Source organism: Schistocerca gregaria, chromosome 5 (genome assembly GCF_023897955.1).
Source record: "Schistocerca gregaria isolate iqSchGreg1 chromosome 5, iqSchGreg1.2, whole genome shotgun sequence".
Taxonomy (NCBI): domain Eukaryota; kingdom Metazoa; phylum Arthropoda; class Insecta; order Orthoptera; family Acrididae; genus Schistocerca; species Schistocerca gregaria.
The window spans coordinates 618,620,331-618,637,841 of record NC_064924.1 but is presented as its reverse complement, the minus strand read 5'-3'; the positions used below and the strand labels follow the sequence as shown (position 1 = coordinate 618,637,841).

The 17,511-nt window shown below is 43.2% G+C and overlaps 1 protein-coding gene and 1 non-coding gene across 2 annotated transcripts in view; both read right to left on the bottom strand.

Moving 5' to 3' along the window:
- The window catches only part of Trnal-caa (transfer RNA leucine (anticodon CAA)), a 75-nt gene extending 39 nt beyond the window's left edge, over nucleotides 1–36 (bottom strand). The window contains exon 1 of the tRNA in view: nucleotides 1–36. This exon is cut by the window's left edge and continues 39 nt beyond it. This is a non-coding gene — a tRNA (tRNA-Leu).
- LOC126272387 (ejaculatory bulb-specific protein 3-like) overlaps nucleotides 1–14,672 on the bottom strand; it is a 39,823-nt gene extending 25,151 nt beyond the window's left edge. The window contains exon 1 of the mRNA XM_049975205.1: nucleotides 14,364–14,672. Within this exon, the coding sequence (XP_049831162.1) occupies nucleotides 14,364–14,574 (211 nt within the window). The 5' untranslated portion in view covers nucleotides 14,575–14,672. The remainder of the gene's footprint in view (nucleotides 1–14,363) is intronic.
- Between the last annotated feature and the right edge of the window lie 2,839 nt (nucleotides 14,673–17,511).

The following is a 17,511-nucleotide window of genomic DNA, read 5'->3' as shown; positions in this document are numbered from 1 at the left end:
GCGGGCAAGTGCTCTACCAACTGAGCTACCCAAGCACGACTCACGACCCGTCCTCACAGCTCTAACTTCGCCAATACCTCGTCTCCTATTTTCCAAACTTCACAGAAGCTCTCCAGCACTTGCCGCGAATGGCAAAGGTCCCGAGTTTGTCTCGGTCCGGCACAGTTTTAATCTGCCAGGAAGTTTCATATCACCGCACACTCCGCTTCACAGTGAAAATCTCAATCTAGTGCGCTACTTCTTCACATCGGCATTCTTCAAAAACAAAAATCTGAGTGACAAGATTGATCTTTGCGGTGGACGGAAACTGGTGAGGGGTAATGCTGACGTAATAAATGCTTGGTGCTACAAACAGAAACTGCAACGTTAAACTACACCAGGCAACTTTGACACTGAAACTGCTAGGTCGCTGGCGTACGTAGAAATGGAGAAACAGGGAGGTCGACATGAAGTGTTCCAGACAAATCCGTTGTGTGACGAAACCGAACGAAAAACCTATCGGACACCTTTTGTTGTGCCACTTATCTGCAGTTATCATTGTTGGCAAAGTGGTTATCGTCAAGTGTGAAGGAGTATCATTTTTCTTGCAATTCTTGTTCTAATGGGGATATGCAGGCTGCTAGCTTGTTGATGTACAGAATATCTAATAATAAATCAGTACTTAAATATACAGCTCTAAAGCTGATAGTATATTTACAGTGTGCAGCCGTTTCCTTTTTTTTACTTTTCTTTTCTTTTGCCGGCTGGCAATTTTTTTCCGTCGATATTTAGATATTTTTTTCGATAGTACAAGGGCCGAGAGGGAAAATTTTATTAAAGATTGATACATCGTTTTCCCAATACTTCTAAAAATATCAACAGTCCTAATACGTACCCAGTCTTTTTAGGCTCTCATTTTGATATGCGGCCCGCTTGATAAGAAACCCAAGGAAGCTTGGATGGGTTCTTGGGTGCGGTTTTAAAGTAAAGATCACGTGTCTTGGTTCAAGCTGGTTTCTGAAAGAATGAGCGTCTTGCTTATGAGAACTGTAAGAATGCAATTAGAAAAAATGTCAGATTATGCAGAATGGAAACACACATTTAAAATATACGCATTTTCTAACTGAAGAGAAGCGACATATGTTCTTGGCATTGGGATGAAGGGTAATGAAGAACCTACTGTTTTTCGTTTGGTCCTTTGTTTCTCCCCGTCCTAATCCAGCTTCGCTGGGTCTTTGCTTGATTAATATTTGCTCACCGTCAACATGACACACTTTATGTAACGCAGTTTTCTCGTTCCTGACGTAACAACGTCACATTAATCTGTTGTTGTTGTTGTGGTCTTCAGTCCCGAGACTGGTTTGATGCAGCTCTCCATGCTACTCTATCCTGTGCAAGCTTCATCTCCCAGTACCTACTGCAATCTACATCCTTTTGAATCTGCTTAGTGTATTCATCTCTTGGTCTCCCTCTACGATTTTTACCCTCCACACTGCCCTCCAATACTAAATTGGTGATCCCTTGATGTCTCAGAACATGTCCTACCAACCGATCCCTTCTTCTGGTCAAGTTGTGCCACAAACTTCTCTTCTCCCCAATCCTATTCAAAACTTCCTCATTAGTTATGTGAGCTACCCATCTAATCTTCAGCATTCTTCTGTAGCACCACATTTCGAAAGCTTCTATTCTCTTCTTGTCCAAACTATTTATCGTCCATGTTTCACTTTCATACATGGCTACACTCCATACAAATACTTCCAGAAAATACTTCCTGACACTTAAATCTATACTCGATGTTAACAAATTTCTCTTCTTCAGAAACGCTTTCCTTGCCATTGAAAATCTACATTTTATATCCTCTCTACTTCGACCATCATCAGTTATTTTGCTCCCCAAATAGCAAAACTCTTTACTACTTGTAGTGTGTCATTTCCTAATCTAATTCCCTCAGCATCACCCGACTTAATTCGACTACATTCCATTATCCTCGTTTTGCTTTTGTTGATGTTCATCTTATATACTCCTCTCAAGACACTCTCCATTCCATTCAACTGCTCTTCCAGCTTCCTTGCTGTCTCTGACAAAATTACAATGTCATCGGCGAACCTCAAGGTTTTTATTTCTTCTCCATGGACTTTAATACCTACTCCGATTTTTTCTTTTGTTTTCTTTATGGCTACAACCCTGTCTCAGTCCCTTCCCAACCACTGCTTCCCTTTCATGTCCCTCGACTCTTATAACTGCCACATGGTTTCTGTACAAATTGTAAATAGCCTTTCGCTCCCTGTATTTTACCCCTGCCACCTTCAGAATCTGAAAGAGAGTATTCCAGTCAACGTTGTCAAAAGCTTTCTCTAAGTTCAGAAATGTAGGTTTGCCTTTCCATAATCTTTCTTCTCAGATAAGTCGTAAGGTCAGTATTGCCTCACGTGTTCCAGTATTTCTACGGAATCCAAACTGATCTTCCCCGAGGTCGGCTTCTACTAGTTTTTCCATTCGTCTGTAAAGAATTCATGTTAGTATTTTGCAGCTATGGCTTATTAGACTGATTGTTCGGTAATTTTCACATCTGTCAACACCTGCTTCATACATCTTGCTCACCAGATGGTAGAGTTTTGTCATGACTTGCTCTCCCAAGACCGTCAGTAGTTCCAATGGAATGTTGTCTACTCCGGGGGCCTTGTTTCGACTCAGGTCTTTCAGTGCTCTGTCAAACTCTTCACGCAATATCGTATCTGCCATTTCATCTTCATCTACATCCTCTTGCATTTCCATAATATTGTCCTCAAGTACATCGCCCTTGTATAGACCCTCTATATACTCCTTCCACCTTTCTGCTTTCCCTTCTTTGCTTAGAACTGGGTTTCCATCTGAGCTCTTAATATTCATACAAGCGGTTCTCATTTTCTCTAAAGGTCTCTTTAATTTTCCTGCAGGCAGTATCTATCTTACCCCTAGTGAGATAAGCCTCTACATCCTTACATTTGTCCTCTAGCCATCCCTGCTTAGCCATTTTGCACTTCCTGTCGATCTCATTTTTGAGACGTTTGTATTCCTTTTTGCCTGCTTCATTTACTGCATTTTTATATTTTCTCCTTTCATCAATTAAATTCAATATTTCATCTGTTACCCAAGGATTTCTACTAGCCCTCGTCTTTTTACCTACTTTATCCTCTCCTGCCTTCACTACTTCATCCCTCAGGGCTACCCATTCTTCTTCTACTGTGTATCTTTCCCCCATTCCTGTCAATTGTTCCCTTATGCTCTCCTTGAAACTCTGTACAACCTCTGGTTCTTTCAGTTTATCCAGGTTCCATCTTCTTAAATTCCCATCTTTTTGCAGTTTCTTCAGTTTTAATCTACAGGTCATAGCCAATAGATTGTGGTCAGAGTCCACATCTGCCCCTGGAAATGTCTTACAATTTAAAACCTGGTTCCTAAATCTCTGTCTTACCATTATATAATCTATCTGATACCTTGTGGTATCTCCAGGGTTCTTCCATGTATAAAACCTTCTTTCATGATTCTTAAACCAAGTGTTAGCTATGACTAAGTTGTGTTCTGTGCAAAATTCTACCAGGCGGCTTCCTCTTTCATTTCTTAGCCCCAGTCCATATCCACCTACTACGTTTCCTTCTCTCCATTTTCCTACACTCGAATTCCAGTCACCCATGACTATTAAATTTTCATCTCCCTTCATTATCTGAATAATTTCTTTTATTTGATCATACATTTCTTCAATTTCTTTGTCATCTGCAGAGCTAGTTGGCATATAAACTTGTACTACTGTAGTAGGTGTGGGCTTCGTATCTATCTTGGCCACAATAATGCGTTCACTATGCTGTTTGTAGTAGCTTACCCGCATTCCTATTTTCCTATTCATTATTAAACCTACTCCTGCATTACACCTATTTGATTTTGTGTTTATAACCCTGTAGTCACCTGACCATAGGTCTTGTTCCTCGTGCCACCGAACTTCACTAATTCCCATTATATCTAACTTCAACCTGTCCATAATTTCATGTGCTCAAGTCTTTTTAATACACGAGTAAACTCTTCTGCGGAGCGATGCAGTGGAGTGATAAGACGGTATGGGATTCCCATTCTGAACGACAGCAGTTTAAATCCCTCTCCGACCATCCAGATTTAGACTTGCTGTGGTTGTCCTTACTGACTGAGGTAAATGCCGGAATAATTATTTGAAATAAAGACAGTGGATTTCGTTCTTATTACTCGATCTTGTGCTCTGTCTCTAATGATCAATTTATCAACAGGACAATAAACACAATTTTTTTATGTTCAATTTCTTTTTAGTTCTTTTTATCGTCACCGGTACTTACCTGCGTCAGGTGCAGAGATGGGAACAGAGTCCAGATTTCTCCTTAACACATGAGGGAGACAATTTCAGTAACAAAAAATGAAACCACATTTACGCATTTCTAAATGACTACAATTTAGCGAGATATAGCTCTTTCTTTTAATCTCACCCTACTTTTTGATCTTCAAAACTTTTGGTGTTGATTGAGATTTCTTGTTGTTTCTCTCGGCCGTGGAGTCACTGGCAATTGTGGCTTAACTTGACTACATAAACTGATCACCCTTCCGACTCCACGGTAGCTAAACCGCTATGTAATTTGAAAAGTTCGTCAGCTTCACAACGAGGCGAAAAGCCAGGGAATAGTGATAAACATATACAGATTGCGGTTGTCTCGCGTACACAGGGTATAAAACGGAAGAGCTTGGCGCCGCTGTCATTTGTACTCAGGTGATTCACGTGAAATGGTTTCCGGCCTGATAATGGTCGCACAGCAGGAATTAGCATACTTTTAACGCGGAATGGCAGTTGGGGCTTGACGTATGGGACATTACATTTCGGAAATCGAAAGGGAATTCAATATTCTGAGATCCACAGTGTCAAGAACGTGCCGGGAATACCAGATTTGAAGCATTACCTCTCACCACCGACAATGTAGTAGCGGACTTACGTCACTTAACGACCGAGAGCAGCAGCGTTTCCATAAAATTGCCAGTGCTTGCAGACAAGCAGCACTGCGTGAAATAACTGCAGATATCAATGTGGGATGTACGACGAATGTACCCGTTCGGACAGTGCGACGACATTTTGCGTTAATAGTATGTGGCAGCAGACGACCGACGAGAGTGCCTTTGCTAGCAGGACGCCATCGCCTGCAGCGCCTCTCCTGGTTTCGTGACATATCTGTGGGCCTCTAGTCGACTGGATAACCGTGACCTAGTCAGATGAGGCGATTTCGTTTGGTAAGAGCTGATGGTAGCGTTCGAGAATTGCGCAGAGCCCATAAAGCCATGGACCTTGGTCGACAAGTCACGGACAAGCTGGGATGGCTCCACAATGGTACGGGCTGTGTTTACATGGAATGGACTACGTCCTTTGGCCCAACTCAATTGATTATTGACTGGAAATGGGTATTTTCTGCTATTTGTAGACCGTTTGCAGCCATTCATGGACTTCATGTTCCCCAACCAGGATGGAATTTTTGTGGATGGCAGTGCGCCGTGTCATCGGGCCCCAATTCTTTCCGGACAACTCGGGCAAATGATTTGGGTACCATTCGAACATCTGTGGGACATAATCCAGAAGTTAGTTCCTGCACAAAATATTGCAGAACTTTCTCGATAATGGGCTGCTATAGAGGGAGCATGATTCAATATTTCTGCAGTGGACTTCCAGCGACTTGAGTCCATGCGCAATCGAGGTGCTGCATTACTCCGGGCAGGAGGATGTCCGACACGATATTAGAATGGCTGGTTGGTTTGGAGAGAAAGGGACCAAACAACAGGCTCATCAGTCACAATATTAGGAGGCATCCTATGACGTTTCTCGTCTCAATGTATAACTCCAATTACATGTACATACGAGCACTTTCCTTCAGGGAATTATTGCCCCAGAAACAAATTAAAAGTATGTCAAATCCTTGATTCCGACTTAAGTTCTAAGGAGATTTTTATTGGTTTTATGGTAAATGCGGAAACTGGTTGTCCTATTCCAAGTTTTTCCAATTGAGAGCAACTCTGTTCCATTCCCATTCTGTTGATATTAAGTTGAAAACAAATAAAAAGAACATAAACTAGCTCTATCGTGGTTCAGATTTCTAACACTCCGCCTGACCACTCAGTTAGGAAATAAAACGAGAAAATGAAATTTGTTGTAAATAATGTGCCTCTCTCAAACCAAGAGTTCAGTTAGTCGAATCAGAACTACAAATCAGAATATCTAAACAAAGGTTTAACTTTATTCGAGAGATGTGTCCATTATTTAGGAACACACAACTTGCCAGCACACACAAAAAGTACTATTACTAACAAAGTAAAGGCACATGTTCTAACAGAACAAGTACACTGTTGTCCGAGAAAACGTAGTAAGTTTCTCCGTTGAGCCTGTGTGGAAGAACATGAGGCTCTAACAAACAGTCGCCAACAATACCGCCTCAACGTTGGGAGAAAATCTTTGTTCAAAACGTGACTGCACAATTTCGTAAGGATTCTCGACAGTCCATACGTGTTGACTGAAAATTCACAGTCTAATCGCGTTGGAACGATCGCTCATCCGTGAGCAGCGCATTTGCACTAATACGTTACTGAATGAACAATTCGCATAAGTGTACCACCGGTGCAGCAAAATCGGCTGCCGATATAGCCTACATACACTGTACACGGTACGGATACAGCAGGTACTTATGTAGCGCTCTACAGACAACCATGTGGTCTACTATACTTGTTACAGCTTTCTTACACTGTCACTAGGGTTGTCTACCAAGAAGTTTCTCCTCCATTTTGTGTGTCCCCGACATTCTAGCCCTCCTCCAGTCGCGAGTAGTAGGCTTCACCGTACCACGTTCCCAAAGACGCTATACTGAACATTTCATGTAAGAAAACGTTTCGTGTATTGCTGGTATTTTGTGTTTCTGTGTATTACCCATGATTAATGTGATTATGAAGAGCACTTGAAAATGAGCTCTAACATGGAAACAAAGCGTTTCCGGGTCCATATCCATAGAACATATTTTCTTCCCCAATGTGTGAGGCATGTTTCCTGCGAGTTTGCCAGTGCCTTTTTGTTACACCCTCTATGCTCCATAAATCAACACATAGTGTGCCTCACTGCCACTTTCTTCCTTTCATGTCCCTGTCGCGGAAGCTGCGTGGAAAGCTCGGTTGCTGGTAAGCTTCTGTTAAACTGGAATATCTGTAATTTTACCTTCTTTGGACTTTTCGCGCCATATGTGTGAACTTCGATTTCAGGTAGCTGGGGACTTTTACAGTTTACGTTTCAAATTCATTGATACTAATTGCGACTGCACAATATTTCGTGCTGAAGTCAGTGGTGACCTGTAATCACATATTCGCAGTTCTCTCGCCAAATGGTGGTTTGGTTACCCAGGTTCACTGGAATGTTTTTGGTCCTTTTATCGTACATTTTCAAACAGTGTCAGTTTTCGCTATTTATTATGATAGGCCTACAACCCGCAGAAAAGTAATAACGCTAGAATAATGCAGCAAAATGCAGGAAGAGATGCAGAGGATACACTTGTTGCAGGTACTGGCTGTCGGCTCTTAACATAGACAAACGTACAGCATTTCGAGTAAGCACGCCGAAAATCCCGTTACTGTACGAGTAAACGATTGGTGAATAGTCACTGGAAAGAGACGCGTTAATTGAATGTATGAGAGTAAGGGATCACAAATTTAGCATTGGAGGGCAGCGTGGAGGGTAAAAATCGTATAGGGAGACCAAGAGATGAATACACTAAGCAGATTCAGAAGGATGTAGGTTGCAGTAGGTACTGGGAGATGAAGAAGCTTGCACAGGACAGAGTAGCATGGAGAGCTGCATCAAACCAGTCTCAGGACTGAAGACCACAACAACAACAACGAGAGTAAGCGGACGGGGTAATTTTAAATGGGACGACGACGTAGAACTAATCGCAGGAAAGGTGGATGTCAGACACTTACATCCTCTTTCAACCGATACTTAGTATTACTTAGCAGTCTGGGGCCCTTAACATAGTAGGACTGATAGTGTCACAAGAGAAGATCCAAAGGAGAACAGCAAGTTTCGTCACAGGTACGTTTAATATCGGGAAAAACCCTGCAAGTGCCATAACCAGATTTCCCAGAAACTTCGCTAAGTGAAAAGAGGGGTCAAATTGAGCGAACATGTTTCTTGGCTTATAAGTAGATTTTCGACCGTTTCTAAAAAAAAAAACGACCGTCAAAGTTTTCGGGGTACTTAATGTGCATCTCAGCTGGCGCAGTGGCTAACGTCGCAAAGTACACATTTTTGAGCCCTGCGTTCGAAACTCAATTATTATTTTTATTTTTGCTTTTCACTTTTCTACCCGTGCCCCGTGGAACATTACTACACGAAGGCTTTCCAATGTACATTGAAATATCGTTGGCCTTGTTCGTCTACTAATTGCATGCCTGGTGATGTCCGTTATACGTGTTTAGCCATGAAACTATTGCCAACATATGAAATCTTCAGCAACGACGTTTCTTTACCGAGTGATATTGATACGAAGAAATACCACTGTCCTCGCGAGATGCTCTAAATGTTAGGAATTTCTATGTTTCGAATGTTTCTACCATCGGTATCATCCAAGAGAACGCACTAACCGTACCTGAAGAATAAAAATTAGAATAAAATATAAGAATTCATATAAGAATTGGTTCTAGAATGAAATATGAGAGCAGGAGAATTTAAAAAAGATCGTGAGCCTTGAATATACCATAGAAACAAATATTATATAATAAATATATGACAGTTTCTGTGAAACGCAATTATAATTTTACAGTTGATATAGTTCCCTTGTATCCCATACTTTGGTAAGAAACATTTACGTGTGGTAACTTTCTACGGATTAGGATAGATAAATGAAAACAAAATAAAAGAAATAAGATCAGTAATCGGGCTTCGAAGACGATGCGCAAAACTGAGAGGCTGTGTCGTTAGTCATTGTGCCACTGTTTCGGCTGAGATTATCACGTCCTAAAAACGCACATAAATTACGTCGAAAACTTTGACCGACGTTTTCGCAGAAACGTTGGAGTATGAACGGATAAGCCGAGACAGGTGTTCCCTTATTTTGACTTCTCTTCCACCGAGCGAAGTTTCTGGAAAAGCGGATTAAGGCACTTGCCGTGTTCTCCTCGTAAGCTCCCTTCCGTCGATGGATAAGCAGCAGCCAGAAGCAAGTCGTACTCTCTACTCACTTATTTGTTTCATAGTTTAATTCTTAATTTCTTTGCGTGTTTTTGAGTACTTGCATAGTTTAATTCACAAATTTTGGGCGTATTATAGTATTTGAGAGTTGTAGCACCACGTTGTAGTACCTGAACAGTATAAATTCGAATAGTCGTCAGTCATCTGTAATTGTTTTGAACGGCCAGTGTCGGCTGACCACAGCCACTGTGCTCGCTGCTGCCCTCGGATAAGCAGCAGCCAGTAGTAAGTCGTACTCTCTACTCACTTACTTGTTTCATAGTTTAATTCTTAATTTCTTTGCATGTTTTTTGGTTACTTGCATAGTTTAATGTACAAATTTCGGGCGTATTATAGTGTTTGAGAGTTGCAGCATCGCGTTTTAGAACCCGTATAGTGTAAATTCGTGTAGTCGTCAGTCATCTGTTGTTTTGAAAGTCTTGTGAGATAGAAGAGAGGAAAAAAAATGTTAGGGATGGATAGGGACTGCACCTGTTGTGTACGGATTCAGGGGCAACTGGCCAACGTTCGTAAACAGCTGCAAGCTGTGTTGGCCGTGGTCGACAGGCTCCAGGCTCTGCCCTGGGCCGCGGTTACTTTGGAACACCCTAGGCGATAGCTTTGGCGCCTCTGGATCCTGTAGCATCGCTGGAATCTCTGATGCCACTGCGTCCTCGGATTAGGATGTCCCTGCCGGTCGATACTTACCTAACGGTGATTGTAAAACCGTGGCGGGGTCGCTAAACCCTAGCTGGAAGGCGAAAGTTGGTGCTGGCAGCAAGGCTGTACCCTTTCGCCTCCGTAACAGGTTTGAGGTACTGCCCACTGCTGAAAGTACTTCTGGCCCAGCAAGGGTGGCTTCGCCTGTTGCGGCAATGGCCGGTCTTCCTGAGAGGTCCGGACAAGCGCACAGGGTGGGATTGCTTGTCACTGGAAGCTCCAATGTTAGGCGAGTGATGGAGCCCCTTAAGGATATGGCAGCTAAGGACGGGAATATATAGATTCACACCGCATAAGTTAATAAGAGACGGGACTGATCCACCATGGTATACAAAACACGTCAGAACACTGTTGCAGAAGCAACGAAAAGAGCATGACAAATTCAGAAGAACGCAAAATCCCAAAGACTGGCTAAGTTTCACGAAAGCTCGAAATTTAGTGCGGACGTCAATGCGAGGTGTTTTAATAGATTCCACAATGAAACATTGTCAAAAAATATGGTAGAAAACCCAGAGAGATTCTGGTCGTATGTAAAGCACACCATTGGAAAAAAATAGCCAATACCGTCACTGTTGCACAACTTGACTAGAAGAAGGGATAGGTTGATCGGACATGTTCTGAGACGTCGAGGGATCACCAATTTATATTGGAGGGCCTCGTGGAGGGTAGAAATCGTAGAGGGAGACCAAGAGATGAATACACTAAGCAGATTCAGAAGGATGTAGGCTGCAGTAGGTACTGGGAAACGAAGCTTGCACAGGATAGAGTAGCATGGAGAGCTGCATCAAACCAGTCTCAGGACTGAAGACCACGACAACAACAACCGTCACTGCGCAATAGCGATGGAAATGTTACCGATGATGGTGCCACTAATGCGGAGTTACTAAATACAGTTTTCCGTAATTTCTTCGCGAAAGAAGAAGAAGTAAATATTCCAGAATTCTAAACCAGAACAGCTGTTAGCATGAGTGACATAAAAGTAGATTTCTTGGGTGTTGCGAAACAACTTAAATCACTTGAGAAAGGCAAGTCTTCCGGTCCATATGGTACACCAATCAGGCTCCTTTCAGAGTATGCAGACACAATAGCGCCTTTCTTAGCAAATCGTATACAACCGCTCACCTGACGAAACGTCTGTTCCTAAAGACTGGAAAGTAGCAAAGGTCACACCAAAATTCAAGAAAGGAAATAGGTGTAATCCAATAAATTACAGACCCGTATCACTACCTCAATTTGAAGTAGGTTTTTGGAGCATATACTGTACTCGAACATTATGAATCACCTTGAAGAAAATGACTTATTGATATAACCAACACGGATTCAGAAAGCATCGTTCTTGTGCCACACAACTAGCCCTTTATTCCGATGAGGTAATGAGTGCTGTCGACAAGGGATCTCAGATCAATTCCATATTCCTAGATTTCCAGAAGGCTTTTGATACCGTTTCTCACAAGCGACTATTGATTAGATTGCGAGCATATGGAGTGTCGTCTCAGTTGTGTGACTGGATTCGTGATTTCCTCTCAGAGAGGTCACACTTCGTAGTGATAGACGGTAAATCATAGAGTAGAACAGAAGTGATATCTGGCGTTCAGCAAGGTAGTGTCATAGGCCCTTTACTGTTCCTGATTTACATAAATAATCTAGGTGATAACCTGAGCAGCACTCTTAGATTGTTTGCAGATGACGCTGTAATATGCCGTCTAGTAAAATCATCAGACGATCAATTCCAATCACAAAATTATCTAGACAGTATTTCTGTGTGGTGCGAAATGTGGCAATTGGCACTAAAGAAAGAAAAGTGTGAGGTCATCCACATGGGTACTAAAAGAAATCCGATAAATTTTGGGTATACGAAAAATCGCACAAATCTAAGAGCTGTCAATGCGACTAAATATCTAGGAATTATAATCATGAGCAACTTAAATTGGAAAGACCACATAGATAATATTGTGGAGAAGGCGAAACAAAGACTGCGCTTTGTTGGCAGAACAGTTAGAAGATGTGACAAACCCACTAAAGAGACAGCCTATATTACACTTGTCCGTCCTCTGCTGGAATATTGCTGCGCAGTGGGATCCTTACCAGGTAGGATTGACGGAGGACATCAAAAAAGTGCAAAGAAGGGGAGCTAGTTTCGTGTTTTCGCGCAATAGGGTTGAGATTGTCACTGATATTATACGTTAGTTGGGGTGACAGTAACTGAAACAAAGGCGGTTTTCTTTGCGGCGAGATCTAAGTACGAAATTTCAGTCACCAACGTTCTCTTCCGAATGCGAAAATCTTTTGTTGATACCCACGAAATGATCATCATAATAAAATAAGATAAATCAGAGCTCGAACGGGAAGATTTAGTTGTTCCTTTTTCGCACTCCCCATTCGAGAGTGGAATGGTAGAGAAACAGTATGAAAATGGTTCGATGAACCCTCTGCCAGGCACTTAAGTGCGAATTGCAGAGTAACCATGTAAAGGTAGATGAAAGCGTCTCGGCCATCATCCAACACCGGTGGCAGACGGTACAAGAGGGACGTTGTGCAACGCGCTGTCATTTACTGCTAAGATTCCGAGAGCGTACGTTGCTTGAAGAGTCATCCAGTATATTACTTCCGCCCACCTACATCCCCCGAAAGGTCCATGACGTTAAAATCAGACTGCTTAGAATTCACACAGAGGCTTACCGACTACCGTTGTTCCCGCACACCCTCCGCGTGTGGAACACAAAAGGTCGGAAGTGGTAGTCCTACAAAAAGCACCCTCCTACACACACCATAGGGAGGCTTGTGAAATGTATATGATACGGGCAAGTCTTCAGGTCCAGACTGTATACCGATTAGGTTCCTTTCAGATTACGCTGATACAATAGCTCCCTACTTAGCACTCATATACAGCTGCTCGCTCACCGATAGATCTATACCAACAGATTGGAAAATTGCGCAGGTCGCACCAGTATTTAAGAAGGGTAGTAGGAGTAATCCATCTAACTACAGACCTATATCACTGACGTCGGTTTGCAGTAGGGCTTTGGAGCATATACTGTATTCAAACATTATGAATCACCTCGAAGGAAACGATCTATTGATACGTAATCAGCATGGTTTCAGAAAACATCGCTCTTCTGCAACGCAGATAGTTCTTTATTCGCATGAAGTAATGGCCGCTATCGACAGGGGATCTAAAGTTGATTCCGTATTTCTAGATTTCCGGAAAGCTTTAGACACCGTTCCTCACAAGCGACTTCTAATCAAGCTGCGGTCCTATGGGGTATCGTCTCAGTTGTGCGACTCGATTCGTGATTTCCTGTCGGGAAGGTCGGACTTCGTAGTAATAGACGGCAAATCATCGAGTAACACTGAAGTGATATCAGGTGTTCCCCAGGGAAGCGTCCTGGGACCTCTGCTGTTCCTGATCTATATAAATGACCAGGGTGACAATCTCAGCAGTTCTCTTAGGTTGTTCGCAGATGATGCTGTAATTTACCGTCTAGTAAGGTCATCCAAAGACCAGTATCAGTTGCAAAGCGATTTAGAAAATATTGCTGTATGGTGTGGCAGGTGGCAGTTGACACTAAATAACGAAAAGTGTGAGGTGATCCACATGAGTTCGAAAAGAAATCCGTTGGAATTCGATTACTCGATAAATAGTACAATTCTCAAGGCTGTCAGTTCAACTAAGTACCTGGGTGTTAAAATTACGATCAACTTCAGTTGGAAAGACCACATAGATAATATTGTGGGGAAAGAGTGCCAAAGGTTGCGTTTCATTGGCAGGACACTTATAAGATGGAACATGTCCACTAAAGAGACAGCTTACACTACACTCGTTCGTCCTCTGTTAGAATTTTGCTGCGCGGTGTGGGATCCTTACCAAGTGGGATTGACGCTGGACATCGAAAGGGTACAAAAAATGGCAGCTCATTTTGTATTATCACGTAATAGAGGAGAGAGTGTGGCAGATATGATACGCGAATTAGGATGGAAGTCATTACAGCAAAGACGCGTTTCGTCGCGGCGAGATCTTTTTACGAAATTTCAGACACCAGCTTTCTCTTCCGAATGCGAAAATATTTTGTTGAGCCCAACCTACATAGGTAGGAATGATCATCAAAATAAAATACGAGAAATCAGAGCTCGAACAGAAAGGCTTAGGTGTTCGTTTTTCCCGCGCGCTATCAGGGAGTGGAATGGTAGAGAGATAGTATGATTGTGGTTCGATGAACCCTCTGCCAAGCACTTAAATGTGAATTGCAGAGTAGTAGTGTAGATGTAGATGTAGATGTCGGTGGAAATGTAGATGTAGAGGAAGAGGCATAGGAGGAGGAGGAGTTGGAGGAGGACTGCGAGGAGTTAGGTGTAGAAGTTGGAGGAGGAGAAGGTGAGAAGGAGAGATCACAAGGCAAGAAAGAGGAAGAGGGCGGCGACTCACCCTTGAGCTCCCTGCCATCGGCCGTGCAGGGCCCGCGCTCCATCAGGCAGTTGATGTAGCTGTTGAGCAGGCGCGTGCTGTGCAGGATGTCGTCCAGGTTGATGTTGTCGTAGCGCGTCGTGTACTTGCCGTCGCCGGCCGCCGCTGATGCGACGCCAACCGCCACCAGCGCCAACATCAGCACTGCACATCCCGCCGACACGCGTGCCATGGCCGGTCGACAACGGTCTGCTCGACGAAGCTGTCCGTCTTCCTGTCTGTCAGTGCTGGAGCGGTGCCTTCCAGCGGCTGTGCAGCGTGCGCCACCGCGCCGGTCCTTTATTAGCGTAAGCCGGCCAGGTGCTAATGCTCGGCTTCGTTTGCACACGCGACTTGGCAAAGAGACTCTGCCTCGTGAGGCGTCGGTTGCTCAACGCAAACATTGTGCAGAGTTTACCTGCTGACAGAGTTTTACCGAGAATTGACGTGTTCTGCTGGTGTCGGCGCAGTTTATTAAACCTATTTTACTTATACTCTGTGTGCCTCTATCGATCTTCTTCTTTTTCCGCTATACCTATAAATATACACGAAAAAAAATCTGTTCGTCTATTAGAAAAAGAATTGATGTATCCGAGAGAACTGAGGCGACCTCTTGGCGAAACAATTACCGCTCTGACACCAGTTAACGCATTTCTAGAACGTTTCGCTGTCAAAAAAACCGAGGAACTACTGACCGTACATAATGGCTATCATCGTCAGATGAGCTTTTAATCACCCACCGATCAATTGGGATAATTACAATTTTGTTAGTGAGGGGAGTGACAAGACATCCTAAGTGCCTTACCTGAGATCTGTCTAGACCAGACAGTCTGGAAACCGATTCCGGATGAAACTGTATTAGATCTAATAGAAAGAAATAGTTGAATTTTATTCATATTGGATGCTGTCGAACTCCGTGACTGTTCCTTTATGTGGTGTAGAAAATTATATGCTACCAGTGACAATAAAAGGTTATTTATGTTCACACGACCGGTTTCGGGCTTGCGCCCATCTTCAGGTGTTTATACATTCATGTACATGTTTGTCCTTTTAGGGATCACTGTATAAATACAAAAATATTATTTTCTGGTGACTATACAGATACAAGTGGGACAATTGTAAGTGGTAAGGCAGCATTTGACGAAAATATATCTGTACTTACATAAAGATGAAGCGCCGTTATTACAGTTACGCTGTGGTGATAGTTTTGCCACTTAGTTACACACTTATGGTCATTTTCATGTCCATATTTCAGTTTTACCAAGTATGGCTTCATATTACACTATTATGATACGCACTTGTGAAATACACTATGTTTACATACGAACATGTGGGCTGTGGTCAAAGAACCTAGTTGTAGCAGATGTAAAGCTATTGCTCATACAGAGACTTGTAGATTATTGGCAAAGATCTTAGCCACATTAAATGCAAGGATGTTGCATAAATAGAAATTACTGTGGCTAAGATATTTGCCAATAACCTACAAGTTTCTGTATGAGCAACATCTTTACATCTGCTACATCTAAGTTCTTTGACCACAGCCCACATGTTTGTATGTAAACATAGTGTATTTCACACGTGCACATCATAATAGTGTAATATGAAGCCATACTTGGTAAAGCTGAAGTATGGACGTGTTCGTTAAACGACTGTGGGGAACTGTATCGAAAATTCCGGGGAGTGGGGCAATGAACTCTGACGCCACGTTGAATCACATCACAGATGTGTTCGATCGCCTTCAAATCTTGCGAGTTATGGGGTCAGCACATCAATTGGAACTCTCTGTGTGTTCCTCGAAGCATTCCGTTACACTCCTGGCCTCGTGACATGGTGTATTATATTGCTGAAAAATTCCACTGCCGTCGGGAAACATGATCGTCATGAAGGGGTGTACGTGGTCTGCAACTGGCACACAGTACTGCTTGGCCGCCATGATGCCTTGAACGAGCTCCACTCGACGAATGGATGCCAGCGTGGATGTCCCCCGCAGCATAATGGAGCCGCCGCCAGCTTTTCTCCTTCCCCCAGTAAAGGATTTGCGCCCTCCCATGGGCATGATGAAGGAGGTAGCGGGATTCATCAGACTACGCAACGCTCCGCCACTGCGCCAACGTCTAGTGCCGGTGGTCGCATGCCCATTTCAGTCGTATTTGTAGGTGTCGTGTAGAACGTAGCTGACATTACTGTCACATCTAGCTAATCTGTATTCTTTTATTTTCTACTACTGGGCTTGAGGGCTTGGCAGGAAGGCTTTGCAGCACTTCACACGAGTCACAGGAGCGTCTCTGAAGGGCGTCACGGTCACAGCGGAGCAGCTTTGGTTCATTGTCGTCAAATGTTGTGGCATTCCCAGAAAGACTGTCACTAATTTTGCTCATTGTAGAATATCCCGGATTTCGTTGGAGAACACTTTGCAACCTGTTGTTCACTTCGTCAGCCACATGACCTCGCGCTCGACCCACCTCACTCTGCACACGTTGCACAATATCCAGGGTGGCACACAGTTGAGTCTAAGCAGCTTCCAGTGCTACGCTGGCTTTTGACGCAACTGAGAAGTTGACTTTGAGGTGTACCAAGTTTCCAGTCAAGGTATCTGTCTGGACCTCTTTCAAAGTTTTGATAGCACTTGATTCATCACATTGAAGCTCACAAAAGACTGTTTTTATGTTGGTGTAGATGGTGCAGTAATAGTAGCATCTTGTAAGAACAGGCTGGGAGGGGGGGGGGGACAGTGAGGGTGCTTGTTCCTTGAATTTCTGTACCCATAGTGTGAAGCTTTCGCTCCGTTTCCTTTCCCCCAAAAATTAATTTGTGTACATCGAGGTAATGTAATGGAACCTCTTTTGTATCTCTGTGTAACGCATGTGCAGGGCAAGTGACTACATCATATTGGCTTAGAGAATCTGAAGCTCCTTGGTTGCTTTAGCCATGTATGAAGCACCATCTGTTACTAGCAGCAAGACGTTGTCGCACGCACACTGTATCGCCTCAGCAGCTACATAGAGCTGCCAAACAAAGTGCCGTTGTCGAGGTACTTATTCTCTGGAGATCTTAACACGTTAGGAGGAACATTTCTCCAGGCCCGTCGACTTTTAGAACCACAGCAAAAACATTTGGAAATGCTTGGATG